This window comes from Helicoverpa zea, chromosome 31 (assembly GCF_022581195.2).
Source record: "Helicoverpa zea isolate HzStark_Cry1AcR chromosome 31, ilHelZeax1.1, whole genome shotgun sequence".
Taxonomy (NCBI): Eukaryota; Metazoa; Arthropoda; class Insecta; order Lepidoptera; family Noctuidae; genus Helicoverpa; species Helicoverpa zea.
Window position 1 is genome coordinate 6286181 of NC_061482.1, and position 16981 is coordinate 6303161.

General features: G+C 36.9%; 1 protein-coding gene across 1 annotated transcript; it reads left to right on the top strand.

The window, feature by feature from the left end:
* The first annotated feature begins 9150 nt into the window (after positions 1-9150).
* LOC124644910 (alpha-tocopherol transfer protein-like) lies at positions 9151-16954 on the top strand. The gene is made up of 7 exons (XM_047184585.1): positions 9151-9262; positions 13446-13639; positions 13998-14157; positions 14352-14413; positions 15470-15663; positions 15961-16165; positions 16313-16954. Exons 2-7 carry the CDS (start codon positions 13456-13458, stop codon positions 16519-16521), a joined length of 1014 nt encoding a protein of 337 aa, XP_047040541.1. The 5' UTR covers positions 9151-9262; positions 13446-13455; the 3' UTR covers positions 16522-16954.
* The last annotated feature ends 27 nt before the right edge of the window (positions 16955-16981 follow it).

The window sequence follows — 16981 nt, forward strand, 5'->3', positions numbered from 1 at the left end:
CAAGTATTATCTAAAACAACCGTAACATTTGTCATTGGTATGTTGAGGGATGGTTCAGTTCAGATTATCTTGACAGGGGACAGTACAGACATTGGAAGTGATGTCTATACCGGCGAACAGCCGAATCCTCTGAATGAAGGAGTTTGCGAAAGTTGGGACCAAGTGCTGACTAGGAACGTGAGTTGGTGCAGTGGTACCTACAGCATTAAAATGAACTAAAAAAAAGTATTAGTTTTAAAGAGAGTAATCATAGGTATTTTTACTCGATTCCTTAAAAACGCCTTGTTTGATTTGAAAAATGATTTCTTTATATGAAGGAGTATACTCGCCGTAGTCATCAGATCAGGATCTGATGATGGAAACTCTGAGAAATTGAGTATTACTGTCGAACATTGTAGGCACGTATCGGGTAGGTTTCTAAAATTGTAGGTGGAAGCCGGACCAAGTGCTGCCTAAACAATTCACATACCTAGTGCATTATGTTTTTCAGGTCATCAGCAATCTGCAATTCAAATCGGATAAAAATCTATCCCAGTAGTGCAGAGAAAATCAGTATCTTAGCTAATATTATAACGCTTCGAATTACAGATTACCGATAGTCTGAGGAACATAATGTACTATGTGAGTTGGCAGCATTTGGACCAGCATCCATGCAAAACTGGGCATTGTGCTTTATTGCCACTAAACTCTGGCAACGTAAAGTTAGTGTTAAAATGTTAATGGATGTTCCTTGCAGTTTTGGTGCTGCATCATGGGATATAAGTCATATTGCCACGACTTTGACTTGGTTGAGATTGTGTTCTTTTGCGTGGTATTCACGTTCGTTCTCATCGTGCTGACCCAGGCATGCCGTATAATGTCGGCCAGCTTAAGAACTCGTTAGGCAAGTACACACTGTACACCCTCAGATATTTGAAGCTCTTTGTTTTAAAAAGAGAGCTTACAGTAAGAGTCTAGTCACTGCCCGTTTAAAGTTTTAATAACTAGAAATACTTTTAGAAGTAAGAGTCGTCCAGAAAGTGCAATATGTTCAATGGCTCCTCCTATTCTAATTTTTTCAACTTCGCGTCTACTTAGTTCTAAAGCCACATTGAAACTTATGAATATGATAACGATTTATTTTTCAGGTATACCTTATGGCAATATATTTACAAATTTCCTGAAGTAGGTAATAAGAATCCATACGCATGGCGGCTCCTGAAGAGGCTCGAAAGTAAGCCTAATGATTTCTGAGATCATACCTATATTTTGATGGTAGCATAGTTACTAGGCAATAACTACTTTGTCTGGAACTGCGAAGCTTCTTTATTTATACTGCAGATATTACTTTTAGAACTCTTCAGAACTTTTCTTCCTAAAAAAGCAAGAGCATACTCTTTATATTTATTTCGATGTAGTAAGTTATATATTGTCGCACTGCATGAAGGGCATAGACCTCTTCTGATACAAAGAAGGAACAAGCGTTAATCACCGCTCTTGTTCGTGGCGGTGATATCAGACTTTTAGATAAGTCCAGGTTTCCTAAAGATGTATTCTATCGCTTTAACTCAGTCATTGGCTTATGTAAGATACAGGTTCTTAGAAGTACTCGTGCAATATTGAAAATGTATTTTGGCACTTCCTGACCAATCAAAAACATACCATATGTACTTGAAAAGCTGGTGCTTTACCAATGATCACGACAACATCTACGAGTATCTATTTGTATTTTATCAAATAACTAGTTGTTCCCTGGAAACTCACCCGCATCCCAGGGGAACTTCTTCCTGTATGCGGAGAAAATAAAGCCCATATTATTTGGGGATGATACAACCAAAATACTATTTCTTCTTTACTATATTAGTATAGATTATTATAGTCCTCCTCTTGTTGATATTTTCTCTTCCTTTTCATACATGCACTACATTTATATGTAGCATGTTATTTGTTCTCATTTCATGCTTTTGTTAAGATGCTGTGTGCAACCGCAGGGCAGATAAACGGGCCACAGATGTCGACACTGCGAAAGTTCAGTTTCCGTATTGCATTCTATTGTGAGTTCTTTATGCATTGCTCTAATGAAAATGCATGGCGTAATTTTTACATCACTTTTTCACACTTTTTAAGGAGCATAAAATCCGTCTATTTCACTCGTCTTTGACCTTTTTTGCCTAGATTAGGAAAGTATGTAGCGTTTTAATGAATAGCGCATTACTACTAATATATAGGTACAAAGTGTCAATGTATTAGCTCTTTAGTAATGTCAAACTGGTTGTTCCTCTAAATCCATACACATCACATTATAATTTATACTAATTTTAGTTTCCCCCTACAAACTCATAAAAAATTTGGCATGACCAAGCAAAAATTTCGACCAGATTAGTTCCATGTGAGGAACACGAATACCATAAACAGGTGAACATTATAGTTACAAAATAATTATTCAAAGAAATCACTTGTTGCTTTAGCTTGTAAACGCACATTTGATAGCCTGTAGTCGTAGATTAAGGGCAAGATAGATATCCCTAACAATAAGCCCTGTAATACACCATTAGGTACCTACATACACAAGTAAGAACATTGTGAAACGACCCACGATCTCCCTAGACGTTTGGTAATCGAGTCTAACGTAACGGACCGAATTATTTTTTAACTGTACAACAAGATTGGCGTTATGATTGTTGCATAAGCGTGGTCAGTGTGACGTCAGCCCGTGACGAGTTTCTGACTTGGCCCCATAACACAATAGAGTGTCGAAAAGATTGGTGAGTGCGCTCAAATGCACGTGATCTCTTTAGATCTCACGTGGCTAGTTTTGTTCTATGTATGAGATTCATATAACATGAGTATGAGATAATACAAATGGCCAAGTGGTTAAAGCACCAGCGTCTCAAGTATGCGTGTACTGGTTACATTCCAAGTCAGCACCTATGTGACTTTTCTAAGTTATTGGTAAAGAGAAAATTAAAGCGAGTATTAAAGGCGAAGGAAAACATCTCGAGGAAACCTGAACTTTAAAAAGACTGAGATCGCTAATCCGCTTAGAGTAAACGGGGTGATTAACGCTCATTCCTTCTTAGTATGAGAAGAGGCCTGCGCCCTTCACTGGGAAAGTAAGAAGGCAAATGATGGATATGTGTATTTATTGTCGTCTAATTAATTTATTTTAATTCCAGAGTCAGTGTCGGTTCAGCGCAGGTACAGCCTGCTACAGATGGACCGACAGCAACGTACGTATCAACATGAAATAACAAATCTTGATCAAAAACATGGGACTACTTACCTGCATTGTATTGCAGAATCGTAATCTATACTAATATTATAAAGAGGAAACCTTTGTTTGTTTGGTTGTAATGAATAAACTCAAAAACTACTGGACCGATTTTAAATACCCTTTCACCATTAGAAAGCTATATTATCTGCGAGTAACATAGGCTATATTTTATCCCGGTGCGGGCAGTAGCTCCCACGGGATGCGGATGAAACCGCGGGAAAACGGCTAGTTTAAAATAATCTGCATTTTTTAATTAATTCATCCTAATCGATTTACCCTGATTTCTACGACCAGGCTCGCTCATCATACCTACGTAAAGTTCAAGCATTTAAACGAGACGGGTTTGATTCCCTGTTCAGTTGCACTATTATTTAATATCTAACAAGTAAAGCAGTTAGTAACAGCTAGCTTAATATAATTTATCATGTATAATGAAGGTTTCCTCACTGTAAGCACGTAATTTGCAAAAACTGTGCTGCAAATGTTCGTTGCTGATCAAATATCAACGTTACAATGGTTGGAATAAAGTCGCAAATAGCAGTCTGGCTTCTAGCCTACATTTCAACTTATTGCAACCCAATTTTACCTCTTACAAAAGGCAACATGATTGTGACCAATCATCAAACCCGGGTGTAGGATGATAAGTTTACTCACACTGCTTTTATGACCTAATAACTCCATAAATAGGGCAAGTCTTAACAACGATTTTGTTCTAAATAATGGAATCGTCAACTATTGTCTACAATGAGGCTTGTTTAACTTATACAACCTTATATTTTTCAGTGTAACCCTTGATGCCGGAACATTTAAACAAAAATGGCTGAAAGTTCGTGCGTACACTACCGTGTCGGTAGACCTACCAGACATGATATGCATCGCCATAGTTATTACAGCGGTCATTATTCTGGTGAAGAAAATGTGCAACAAGTTTTTACGTAGACGTCCGGCAGGACGTGGACGGCAGAGAAGACCCTCATGTCCCTGTTGATATCGGTGAAATATTGGAGTAAGTTGAAACCTATCAATTTGTGAAGAAAAGAGCTTTCTTCTTACCAAAAATAGGCTTAAATAAAAATAACGAACAAGCATAAAGATAATGTTACCTGGCAGCCGGTTATTGCATCCGTTCGCAATATTCATGAGAGTCAAAATGTGGACGACCTTGAACAACGGGACCCGACACACCAACACATTGCGTATTCGTGTGTACTTAACTTAAGCATTTGGGTAACGCAATCAGCTGATCAGTCCGATGGCCATAATAACCATGTGTATGTAGGTTGTAAAAAGACAATTTTGAAGATTAAATATTGCAGCAATGGGCAGTTAGATTTTCTATTATTTGTCTTCCTTGGCCTTTGGTGTGCCCACATGGTATTCACACTTAGCCATTTTTACTTTAATATTTAAATCTAACAGAGATAATTTTACCAACTTAAACTAACTTCTTATTCAGTTCCAGAATGTCGGGCAGAAACCTTGGTCTTGAGACCAGACCATCCGAAGTACCGATGACTGAGAGTGAACATTACCTGATAATTTTGGTTGCTCTAGGAATATTGTTTCTTTCCCGAGATATCGTGGTTCATGAACTTGATTGACCGATTGGTGTTACAGAAAGACAAATGTATTGAATCAATAAACAAGTCATTTGATAATTAAATTGAATGAACAAAAAATATTATCTTCATTTCTATTTAATCATATTTTTATCAGTTATTTTTACACAACTTTGAAGGCTCTACGAGTGACTACTTGTAGTAGTAACATTATATTTTGCTTTTATGAACTTATAGCAGTAAGAAATACATGTATGTGGCACGTTATGATGGATTGTCTATTTCATTACTTTAATAGCACAGAGCAAAAGGCTTAAGATTCGACCCTGCGAAACCCTTTCATAAAAGTAAGTTTCAAAGTTGTTTGGTCTATTTTTAATATTTAATTCCTTTGCAATTACACTATATTCCTCTTTAGTACTGTACTAGTAATATATCAACAATAATTTAAAGAAAATAAAGATGCTAGGCGTATATGTGTATGGTATAAAAAGCTCAGCCCAAGTCAAGAATGAAATAAAGTCGTGCCCTTTCTATATAACCTTGGCCCGTTGAGAGAATGGCTTTCATTTGGTGTCGTTGACTGTGTGTCGTCATGGTGGCGAATGCGTGTAAACACACTGATGCGGTAGTCTCTTGCGTTTGCGCATTCAATAGAATCATTTACGTGACACGTAAATATATTAATAATAATTTTACATAGCTTAGCGTGTTTATTTTAATTTTGAGTATGTGTGACCGAGTAAATATCATTAAGCTTTTCACTCTTTTTGATTACTTCACTAATCTCTATTAAATAATGTTGCAATCGTAGCATTAACTACAAGCAATGCAGCAAAATTTGGGCCAGAGAAAGTTAACGTTAATTAATTTAACTAGTTTTTTGGTCTGGAGGATCTAGACGTTTCACGTGTACATACTACTTTCATATGTTACGTGTAGACAAAACACATTCAGATGAATTGCATAGTTTATGAAATATCACTTATAATATTGATGTTGAAAGATATTTCTCTGTTATTCGTCAAGTCATCATCGAATACATTAAATTCGGAAATATTGATGCTATCAATAGCCATACCGAATGGTAATAGATTTAATGTTTATGCTGGTCGGTTCCTTTGCGAACATTTAAAAGTAACTCATTTAAATCTTTTATAAGATAATGTAGGTCAGTGGTCCACAACACCGGTATGACATAAGAGTCATCCATTCTACTGGAAAGACTCGAGCAGGCTATGTTTATCTCGCTTTATGACGCTTGAATTTTAAATGCTGTCTCTCTCTAACGTATTGTGCAAAACCTTTTGTTTTCAGAGTAAGGCCTATAATTTTTTCCCGTGTTAGTGACTCAATCAGCTTTTGTGCTTTCATCATGGGTGGGATTTTTTATCATTCTGAATTTGATACCTAAAACAAATCTGTTAATAAATTCTAAGAATTTTCATGGAGACATTTTCGAGACCAGTCTGATGGCATTTAATTTGTTGTCAATTAATAGAAAAAGTGCACTCTTCAACTTAAAAGCAACGATGCATTATTGTCTGTAATGCTTGTCTAGTAAGAAACCCTGTTCATTTATTACATCATGATTATATTTTAAGCATGAGCAGTTTATTGACCTAGCCAATCTAGCCTAGAATTAGTAATTTCTAGGTCAGAACTGAATTATTTAAGCAAACAGCTAAACCGATATAGATATTCCGGAGATCTTCTGAGAATGCAAAATTGTTCGCGACGCAAATGACAATGCAGGAAACAGTTCTAGAAAACTTTTAAGGGATTTGTAAATAAAGCCTTTTAACGCTGAGCCAAGAAAGAAAAGAGCCATACAAGTTTGCTTCATATCTCATCACAGTAAATTAAATAAAGAAATATAAAAATCTATGATTTTGTAATACAAATGATGACTCTCAGTCGATTATCAGAAAAGGTCATTACCGTCAACAGTTATGTTCTTTACCTATTTCGAGATCTTTCAAAAGTTGCCTAAATTCATTGTCCATTGCGCATAAACATATATTTTGCAAAAAACAGCAAACTCATCTTGCTTATTGTGAACGTGGAATTATCACTGCTAATTGTCTTATGTAATTGCATCTGTGAATGCATTTCGCAATATTATATTTTGCTCTGAAAGATGTTATACTATAAAGTAAATTCAGTTTAATTAAGACCGCTGTAAGTTTTTTACGTGGGTAATAATAATAATAAGCAGGAACGTGTGAAACAAATGACGATTAGTTTTCTGACTAACACATTTTTCCGATGGCTGATAAAAAGGCGAAGGAAAACATTTTGAGGACACCTGGACTATCAGCGTGTATCAGGAGTGATGATTAAAGCTCAAGCCTTCTCCGTGTGAGAGGAAGCCTGTGCCCAGCAGTGGGACGGTAAAAAGGTTATAACGGTAACGGGCATTTTTACGCGATTACACAGTCGGTTTGTGCATAATGTCTTTTTAGTCCATTTGTTTAGATTTGACGCGGGCTAGTTTTATGTTGGGTCCACACGATACAGACTTTATTCTGAAGTTTGAGTGAAAATATGATGAAAAGATTTTTGCGCAGACTTTATTATTAAAAATTGTTTTGTATGCGCCGATTTTTGCTTAGACAAAATTCTGTAAAAGTCTGTGTGAAGTTCGTCTTATGTGGACCCACCAGTCGTGTTACCTAGATACGGAATGTTTTATTTTATTTTAATAATTCTATCTTTCTGGGTTTTACTTTAAAAAACCTAGGCTTCAAAAAGTCGGAAATGGCAAATCCGCCTTCGGCAAGCGCATGCCTACAGAGTATGAGAAGAAGACTTGCCATGCCCTAGGACAATAATAAGGCTGACGATACGTTGTCTGGGTCAAGTAGGTATTTAATCATATCATTAACGTGTAAATTCTGACTGCAAGTTAGTGAAGATTCGTTTTAGCGGATCATCGGAAGAATGACTATGGTGACTAACGCAGCTTACTTATCTAACCTACGTATATTGCTTTAAGAATCTAAACAGCGGTATACTTAATATTCCACTATCTGTAGGCAACTGCGGATGCATTAGCTTTGTTGCGCTCCTTTAACAATCGCAGTAGTGTGTTACGTGTATGGCATTTTCCATAATGAATATTCTTGACTTATTCTTGGAGCCAATAGACACCTACAGACACTTATAACCCTGCTTGAGCTAAAACAATAGTCCGATAACTTTTTCCTCTTCATAGACTTAATGTTAATCTATAGTTTTTCTCTCCATACTTACTAATATAAAAGATAGGAAAACATTTTTTTTTTATTGTGGGTACAAAAAAATAATATATAAAGGCTCTACAGAACCGAGGCTCTCCTGCTCAGATTTGAAAATTCTTTCAGTGTTGGGAAGCTAAACTATTCCCGAGTATATTAACATAAGCTATATTTTATCCGAATACGTAACGTAGTTCCTCCGGGATGCGAGAGAAACCGCAGAAAAACAACTAGTTATGTATATTTCTAAGTAGATACTTTTGCGGCTATTGGACATCCGGCCCTTACTCTAATGTATCTAACGTTTAGCCAAGCAATATGAAGGAGAAATGCTAATATGAACTTAACGATGTTTATCTCAAACTATTGCATGTTCGTAAAAATACCACCGGTATGTAATTTAAGTCCAATTTTAGTTACACTGAGCCGACCTTAATCGTTTATACTACGATTTTTGTCATTTATGTAAGACTTGCAATTTTCAAACAACGGCCTAAACAAAATATCAGGGGTGCGCAACAGTTAGTTTAAGTTAACTAAGCAATGTACGCAGGCTCTTTTAAGCCATGTATTCACTGGGAAACAATATTTCAGATACGCAGTTTCTGAAACATCACGTAGATGTTTACAGCAACAATGTTTCGGAAACTCTGCCGACCATATCGTCCACAGAAACAAAATTATATGTTTCTGAAACAAAATTATTTGTTTCAGAAACACGTAGATATTGTTTCTGAAACAGTGTTTATAAACAATTGTTTCTCAGTGAATACATGGCTTTAAGAATAACACGAAACAGCAGAATTGTATAAGCTAGAAGAAGCCGCCGATTCCTGTAAATTGTTTACTTTTCTGTTATATAGAAAAAATGCCTTACAAGATTGGGTTCCTGTAGTGTTGAACTCAAGCAGTTCAAGCAAGTAGATAACTAAGTCATGCTATGAATTGGAACGTTTTAGCTACCTTACACTAGTAGGGACATGCTTAACTATCGAACTACCGCAATCAAACCAAAGGAAAACTAAAACTGTTGTTGATCCCTGCAACATTCACTGAAAACCGCAGTTATCTAAATATCTGCTGTGGTTGAGCGCAACATTCGTCGCCTGCAAGCAAAATAACAAGTCAGCCCGTTTCGGCCGCCAGTGCTCGCTCGCTCTCTGTGCTACGTGAACGTGCCCTTAGTGATATTACGCGGGAAACTTCGAAAAGTGAGTCCACATTTTATATAGTCACAATTTAAATATGTTAAAAAAATAGTGTACAGTGACATATTGTATAAACTACAACGACAAAATACTGGATACTCCAGTGTTTAATTTCAACTATCATGACAAAAGAAATACTAAATCGTGCCTAACTTTTGATTTTTCACGCAAATTGGCGATAATGTCACATTATATGCCATGCAAAAACATACAAAGATTGACTGTAACCTGTTATGTAAAAATTAATTCCAATTTATTTTTATTTTGTATGGCTAAATAATGTAACATTAATTGGTCTATTTGTACTCCTATTATTATATTCAGAAATCCCAACTATGTTCAGGAATAAACTTTACACGTCGTTGACTCTAACATTTCACGGTCCGTAACATAAATGCTTGATCCCCGAATAATCTTAAATGACTTCATATATTATGCTATGCGAATGAAAGTTGTCTTTACTCCACTGAAATTATTGCTTTGCGATTGTTTCATAACTTTGTATTGTCTGTGATCATAAAGTCTGCCACACTTACTGAAACTAAGTTGTTTGAGAAACTAGGATGGATCTTAAAGTTATGCAAGCTTGGCGCGGTCGGTCCGGAGATGGGTCACCATTTATTAAGAAGTTATGAGTTCTTCCGTGCTGCGGAAGGCTCTTTGAATTCGTGAGTCCCGGCTACCACTTGAACATCTTCATCAGTTGATAAAGAGAGTCAGAAGCCAGAAAGCCTGACAACTCCGTCTTACCGAGGGGCATCGGGTTGCCTGGGTAACTGGTCTGAGGAGAACTCGAGACAAAAATGTGGTGGCATTATTAGTTTTATCTGCAGCCTTTTCAATATAACCCTTTTCCATAGTCCCAATCACAGACTGTTAAAATATACCTACAAAGGATAAAATATCCTAACCCTGGAAGAAGTTACCCTGCTTGTACTTGACAAATGACCTACTGACCTATAAAAATAAGTAAGCATACTCAGGAATTAGTCAATTCTTCTAGCGTTTCCTTCCACCTAGCCATTTCACTACGCTAAGTAAACTAGCTGCATAGAGAAAGTCGGCTGTAGTACATAGCATCCCCTGACTAGTAGGAAGGATACGTCCTGCATCCGTACTTTGTGAGTTTTCTCTTGGGCTGAGAATACTCAAAAGTACATGGTGGAGTCAGAAAATAAGTTTAATCTGAGTGCCGCCCCGTGCACCTACTGTTATCACCATTTATGCTTTCTAAAAATGTTCATGTTTCCTAAAAATGTAAATGCATACTAACATAATAATACCTACTTACGTAATAATCAATACATATTTTTCTCAGATAGATTTTCACCACATCGACATGGAACTAAACTTTGGTCTCTCTTTCACGCAAAAGCTTCTGAATTAAACAGATACTTTCCTTTCCTTACACGGGCTATTTTTCATCAGGATAGAGGAAATAGTTTTCTTGGGACGCGAGTGAAAATGGTCTACTTGGGTGCAAGCTACTCATAGCAGACTCAATGCAGTTCTATTAGCTAATATCTTATCTGATCTGTTCCACAGAATTATAGACGGATAGATTTCAATACATAACTCGATTGCACGTTGCTCCACAGATTGACCTATTACACGTCTATTCGGTAATTTTCCGGCAATGCATCAACATTTCATTCATTATCCGAGATTGCAAATCATTCCGAAGCAGTAACAGTGTCGTAACTTAAAGTCTGCTGTTGACTCATCGTATATTTGATTTTGTCGAAGAAACCTGTTTGTGGTTATTTGTCATATTGGGAGTAGTGGGTAACTATTACCGAAATGTAATGCTGTGGTCTCGATACTGTTATCAATTCTTATTTATTAATATGTAACGAGGTGGACGTAACTTCTAAGTCGAATGTTAAGTCATGATGACCACAGCTCATAATATTAACCGTTTCATTCAATCTTTACGGTTTGCGCATCCTTACACAGATACAGAACATAGGTAATGTTATATATTTTCAGAATTACCAGTAAATATTCACCAAAATGGAATACACTCTCCCATAAAAAAGAGTTTATATTGTGCCTCATGAAAAAAAATTGCGACAAGGTAGACTCGACTCTTATAACTAAGAGGCTTCATGACTAACGTTCAAAAAGCCTGCTACTGAAAATGTCTTTCGAAAGGAAAGAGAAGAAAGATTTAGAGTAACGAATAAACTCAAAAAATATTGGATTCTTCTTCTTCTTAGCGTTTATCCCATCTTGTGAACGGATAAACACCCAAAAATTACGTTACAAAAATTATTGACATTGAGCATGTTACATTATGCCTGATAAAATAAGCAATCGGCGTCGAAAGAATCAGCTGGATAGTAAATAAATAGGCACGAGCTTTATTGCACCAAGTACGTAGTTATTAAATAATTTTACAATACAGCAAGCTTGCTCACGTGTCCGAGCCTCGAGCAATAGTTTCACAACGCGGCCCGAGCTCAGTTCTACCCTAATTACATTGAAACATTATATAACGCCAACAATTACGTAGATTAACAAAATTATGTTACTTACAGGCTTTGTTATGCGATGTAATGCAATAGTTACCTTGATCTTAGATAGTGATGAATCACCTACTTTTACTTTAATTGGTAGATGTCGATATTTTGTCTAATTGTGATTTATTAGTACTTCTACTATCGATCCTATCAGTTAAGATTTCAGTGAATCGGCTATTAAAGGATAGTATTGAAAAAAAATCCGTGTCACAATTCTTCTAATCTATATAAATAAAAATGAATTGTTGTTCGTTAGTCTGATTAAAACTCGAGAACGGTTGGGCTGATTGAGCTGATTTTGGTTTTAAAATGTTTGTAGAGGTCCAGGGAAGGTTTAAACGATACGAAGTTCGCGGGATCAGCTAGTTAAGAATAAAGTTCAGTTGTTACTGTACCTAGTCGAGAGCTCCATAATTTCAGTTTATTTAAGGGAAATTTTCCTATAGAACCTGGACCTGATACCCTGAATTGATCGGTGGTTGCAAGCTGCCTATGAGTAGAGTATTTTAACTACTTAAAAATTAAACTTATGTGTCAATAAAGAAAAAACAATTAGAAACTCAAAATCGAACACGGAATGAATTTCGGCAACATAATCTATATCGTATTTCGACAGTCACGAAAAGTTATACATAATTATTGTTGCTCAAGCCGATCGATTGCTTAACCGAGTACTCGATTACTTGGGAGAAACGATCAATCGATAGTTTGTCTTGCTACACGAAAGGTAGGTACTGCGAGGATGCTAAGGTTTTGCAAGTGCGTTTAGAAATGACGGATGCTTGAAGGATAAGTAAACTTACGAGTATCTTATTTGTGTCGCTTGTTCTATTGTGTATGTGTGCAATAAGCTTTCCGAGTACCTGTTGGTACATATCTACACAGTTTTTATCCGGTATGTTACAGGTTATGTTTGTATCCAAATTATCTAGTAAAGGAGAAAATGTGCATTAAACAAAAATCTGAAAAAGTATATCGATACATTTTTCCTAATATGTTATCCGTGTAAAATTAGCAATGAAATCCCAACGTGACTAATATTTCTTGGCTGTATTGTTAAAATCTCAAGATGTCACAATATTAAAACTATTAGACCTTTGAAAAAGACTTTTATGCAATATCAGTTAAAGGCAACCTTTTGTTTTATGAGGATAGTGCAAACGTCTTTTGCGGTATTTCAATTCAACCCAAGAAGGAAAACCTTCATTTCTTTTGTAAGGTAACATCCTCTTTAGTTGCGTAAGTATCATCACAATGAACATAATTGTACCTTTATAATTAGTGATATAAGATAAAGTAATGACGAATGTATAATAATCTGGTATTACTTAAACTAAAGTCGCTAACTAACTAAAGACTTACTGGCAGTCGTTACGGGTAGTCAGAAGCCAGTACTAAGTCTGACACCAGTCTAACCAAGGGGTATCGGGTTGCCCGGGTAACTGGGTTGAGGAGGTCAGAAAGGCTGTCGCTTCTTGTAAAGCACTGGTACTCAGCTGGTGGTTAGACTGGAAGCCGACCCTAATGTAGTTGGGAAAAAGGCTCGGAGGATGATGATGACTTAAACTAAAACTCCCTTCCGAATCATATAAATACCTAGCTATATCTGAACCTGATTAACTCTAATTAGCATATTTTTCAAAACCCCTGTTTCTTCTTTACAGACTCTCAATCATGTCTAGGAGAACCGAAAAACGTTTCTTGACAGAAAACGATGAGTACGTATGCCCCCTCTCTCCTGACACTCAGAAGATAGCTGAGGATGAGCTTCGAGAGACGGAGAACGCCCGGTCACAGGCACTTGCAGCAATCAGGAGCTGGATGGAGCAAAACCCCAAGTTCATGGCTATAAGAATGGGTAAGTCACATTTTATATACATAGGTACACATGATAAGTAAGGATAAGTATGGTTTCGAATGGCTTCGATCAGATTTTGAATAAAGAACTGCAGGAATAGTTACACATAACAATCGATTCCGTAACTTCTCTACAATCTTCTCAAATCGAAACGATGCGTAAAGCGTACACAAATATGATGCTCGCTGAAATACTAAGTAACTTACTCCATACATGTAATTAAGTGCCTACATCTGCATGCTTTAAGAGCTAGACATAGAGTATAGTAACTTAAAAGGGGAGCTAGAAATATGGTGGCACATCAAATAAAGGATAAGAGGAAAATAATACTCTCTAATATTTACTCTCTGATTTATAGATGCCAGTTTCTTTCTACGTTTCCTCCGCGCCAAGAAGTTTAGCGTACCAATGGCACAGGAAGCCATCGAGAGGTACATTCTACTTCGTCAGTCGTGGGGCATCGCCTTCAACCAGCTGGACTACAAGCTTCCCGTTATGATGGAACTGATTGAGCTGGGGTAAGATTTTACGAGTAGACCACTTAAATATCGATTAGAAGCTTATTCGATTCCTCGAATATTGAATCAATAGCTAGACTGGATTTTTGTGTGGCCAGTGTCAAATCAGCATCACTGTTCAGTACGTTATATGTCATTATAGATCTTTGTAGATTTGCCGCTTTTGTTTGAACTTCTTATTTCCTTCTTTTCAGATACATATTTGTGAGTCCGTTCAAGGACAGGCTCGGTCGCCGCGTGGTCATTTACAGGCCTGGTAGATATACATACAACCTTATGATAATCCAACGATTTCAAGTAGTATTCATTTCATATATTATTTTTATTTCACAATTATTTATTTATTGGTTTTGGTTAGTATTAACAATATCTTGCTTTTCAGAGTATTTTTTACATTTATTGTATTGCTTGGTTATTGTTCGTTTATCTGTATTAAGCCTATTGCCAATATTCTAAGTTTTCATTCCATGAATGACCATTGCCATTCAAGCCGGCAATGGTACCATCTATTAACGTTCGGTGGCCATGCACACAGCAGTGTTCCTGACGGACTATTTAATAGATTGGCCATTGACAAGATGATAAGAGGTATGTAGGTTTCGGCCTTATGAAACCTAGGGCCATTACTGTTCCTGAATACCTACAGAGTGAGATGGCAGTTTGGCTGACTTCATGCTACTTACCTATTCGTCTTTAAGACGCATATTGGACTTGAATGCTACAGGTAGTGTCCTTGGCCCATGCGCAAGAAACTGTGCCGCGTGGGAGACTTATTGATGAAAGTGAACTTTGTTGCCACATTGATATAACACCATAATCAGTGCCTATAGCTTTGTGTCGTAAAAAGTATTTATTGCATTCAACCATTTACCACACGCTATGAACCTTGACACTTTGCACTTCATTCACTTATTTGCACGTTCATCCATGTTAGTTATTATGAGATTAAAATAAAGTCGCAACACCCAATTATATCTATTGGAGTGCGAAATATGAAAGGCATTATAAACAATATTTAGCAATGTTTTACTACCTACGTATTGGTATTTTATTATACCTTCCATTATTGCTATAACTTTTGTACCTAACTGCAGCTTTGTCAAATCACACGAATCATATGTCTTTTCATTTCGGTATTTCCACCCACATTCTGAAGATTATTTCTGACAGTACCTAACCATTTAGAAACAACTAGGACCTCAAGTATTCCACCCCTTCATTCTAAATCGAACATGACATTCATAAAATGAATTCATGAATTTTATTTTTATTTAAAACAGACTTGAACTAATCTTCTGTAACTCCTGTATAGGTGTGTTCGATCCCTACAAGTACACTAACCAGGACATGTGCCGGGTCATGGGCATCTGCTACGAGACGCTGTTGGAAGACGAGGAGAACCAAGTCCGAGGAGTAGTCCACTACGCTGACGGTAGCGGCGTCAGCTTCCCCCACCTCACTCTGTTCACGCCTAAAGAAGCCGTCAGAATCGTCAAGAATGGAGAGGTAGATAAGACTTTAGTTTTTGAGATTATGAGAACTGGTTTGTAAAATCTAGATTCGAAGAAAAGTTGAAGAGACGTGTAGGGTTGAACAAAAAATAAAGTTTTTTACTGTGACATTTGCTGGGAGGTAAACTACTGGACCAATCCAAAAAAAAACAAAGGCCTACTTTATCCCTGAATGTCCATCTTGGAAACGCAATGGACAGAAGTACCTAAAAGCAATATAAATACTATGGCATAATGTTGTACCTATTATTCCACATTAATTTATTTAAATCTTTTATTTTTCATTTAACAGCGCACGCTACCCATGAGACACAAGGAGATCTACGGTGTCAATGTTCACCCTACGGTCAAGTTTGCTTTGGACTTTGGCATGGCACTCATTTCTGAGAAGATCAAGAAGAGAGTGAAGCTCTACAGCGCTGTGGAAGACGTAGAAATTGACAAGAGGTTACTGCCCAAGGAGTATGGAGGCACCATGCCTATGAAGGAAATGATAAGTGAGTATAAGTATTCACACGTACTCTCAGATCCTAAAAGATTTTGTGTCATCGTTCGTACCACAGATGTCGATTTGTATGCTGACCACAACCATGAACTTCCCGCTCGCTGTCACCAGCGCCTATAACACTGAATTTTATTTGCAGCTCTGTGGAAAGACGAGCTCGCTGCCAGACGAGACATTCTTCTTCTGAACGACAAGATGGCGGTTCGTCTCGAGATGTACAGCGAAGCGGCGCGAGAGGGCGCTGTCTCTGCACTCAAAACTGGCGCCATGACGTGCTCAGGCGCTGACACAGTCGGCGACGCCATGAGAGGACTCACTGGCAACTTCAGAAAACTTGAAGTCGATTGATATTGTCAGACTTTAGACTGATTTCTTTTAGTTGTATACATTTTAGCTCCTAGATGTGATACTGGCCTCAATAATTGAGTGTCAGCTTAAGGTGTACTTATAAATCTTAACTGTATGTAGAATTGTAGGGAGTTTGAAACAAGAAATAAGAGCAGATATCGGAATCTAAACAGCAAGTGATTGAGATGAGGTTATGATACAAATCTACAAATTGATTGAATGTTTTAAATCATATAAGACGCGAGCTTTACATTTAGAGCCTTGTAGTAAAGTCTGACAATAACATAAGTGTAGTGTAGTTGACTATTGTACAATGTATATTCTTCTAGAATATATGTTTAGCTTTAAGACCTTTTGTACAAATGTATTATGAAATGGGATGGAAAACATAACTTTCATGATTAATTTCTGGTTACAATAAATACTTTCATTACATCGTTGTTTCAATAAAACTCCTGTG

Bases quoted from the DNA above. Each gene is read 5' to 3' on its own strand.
- LOC124644910 (XM_047184585.1), top strand. From the start codon at position 13,456: ATGTCTAGGAGAACCGAAAAACGTTTCTTGACAGAAAACGATGAGTAC. The intron at 13,640-13,997 runs GTAAGTCACATT...TCTGATTTATAG, and splicing joins GTTCATGGCTATAAGAATGG to ATGCCAGTTTCTTTCTACGT. The intron at 16,166-16,312 runs GTGAGTATAAGT...TTTTATTTGCAG, and splicing joins GCCTATGAAGGAAATGATAA to CTCTGTGGAAAGACGAGCTC.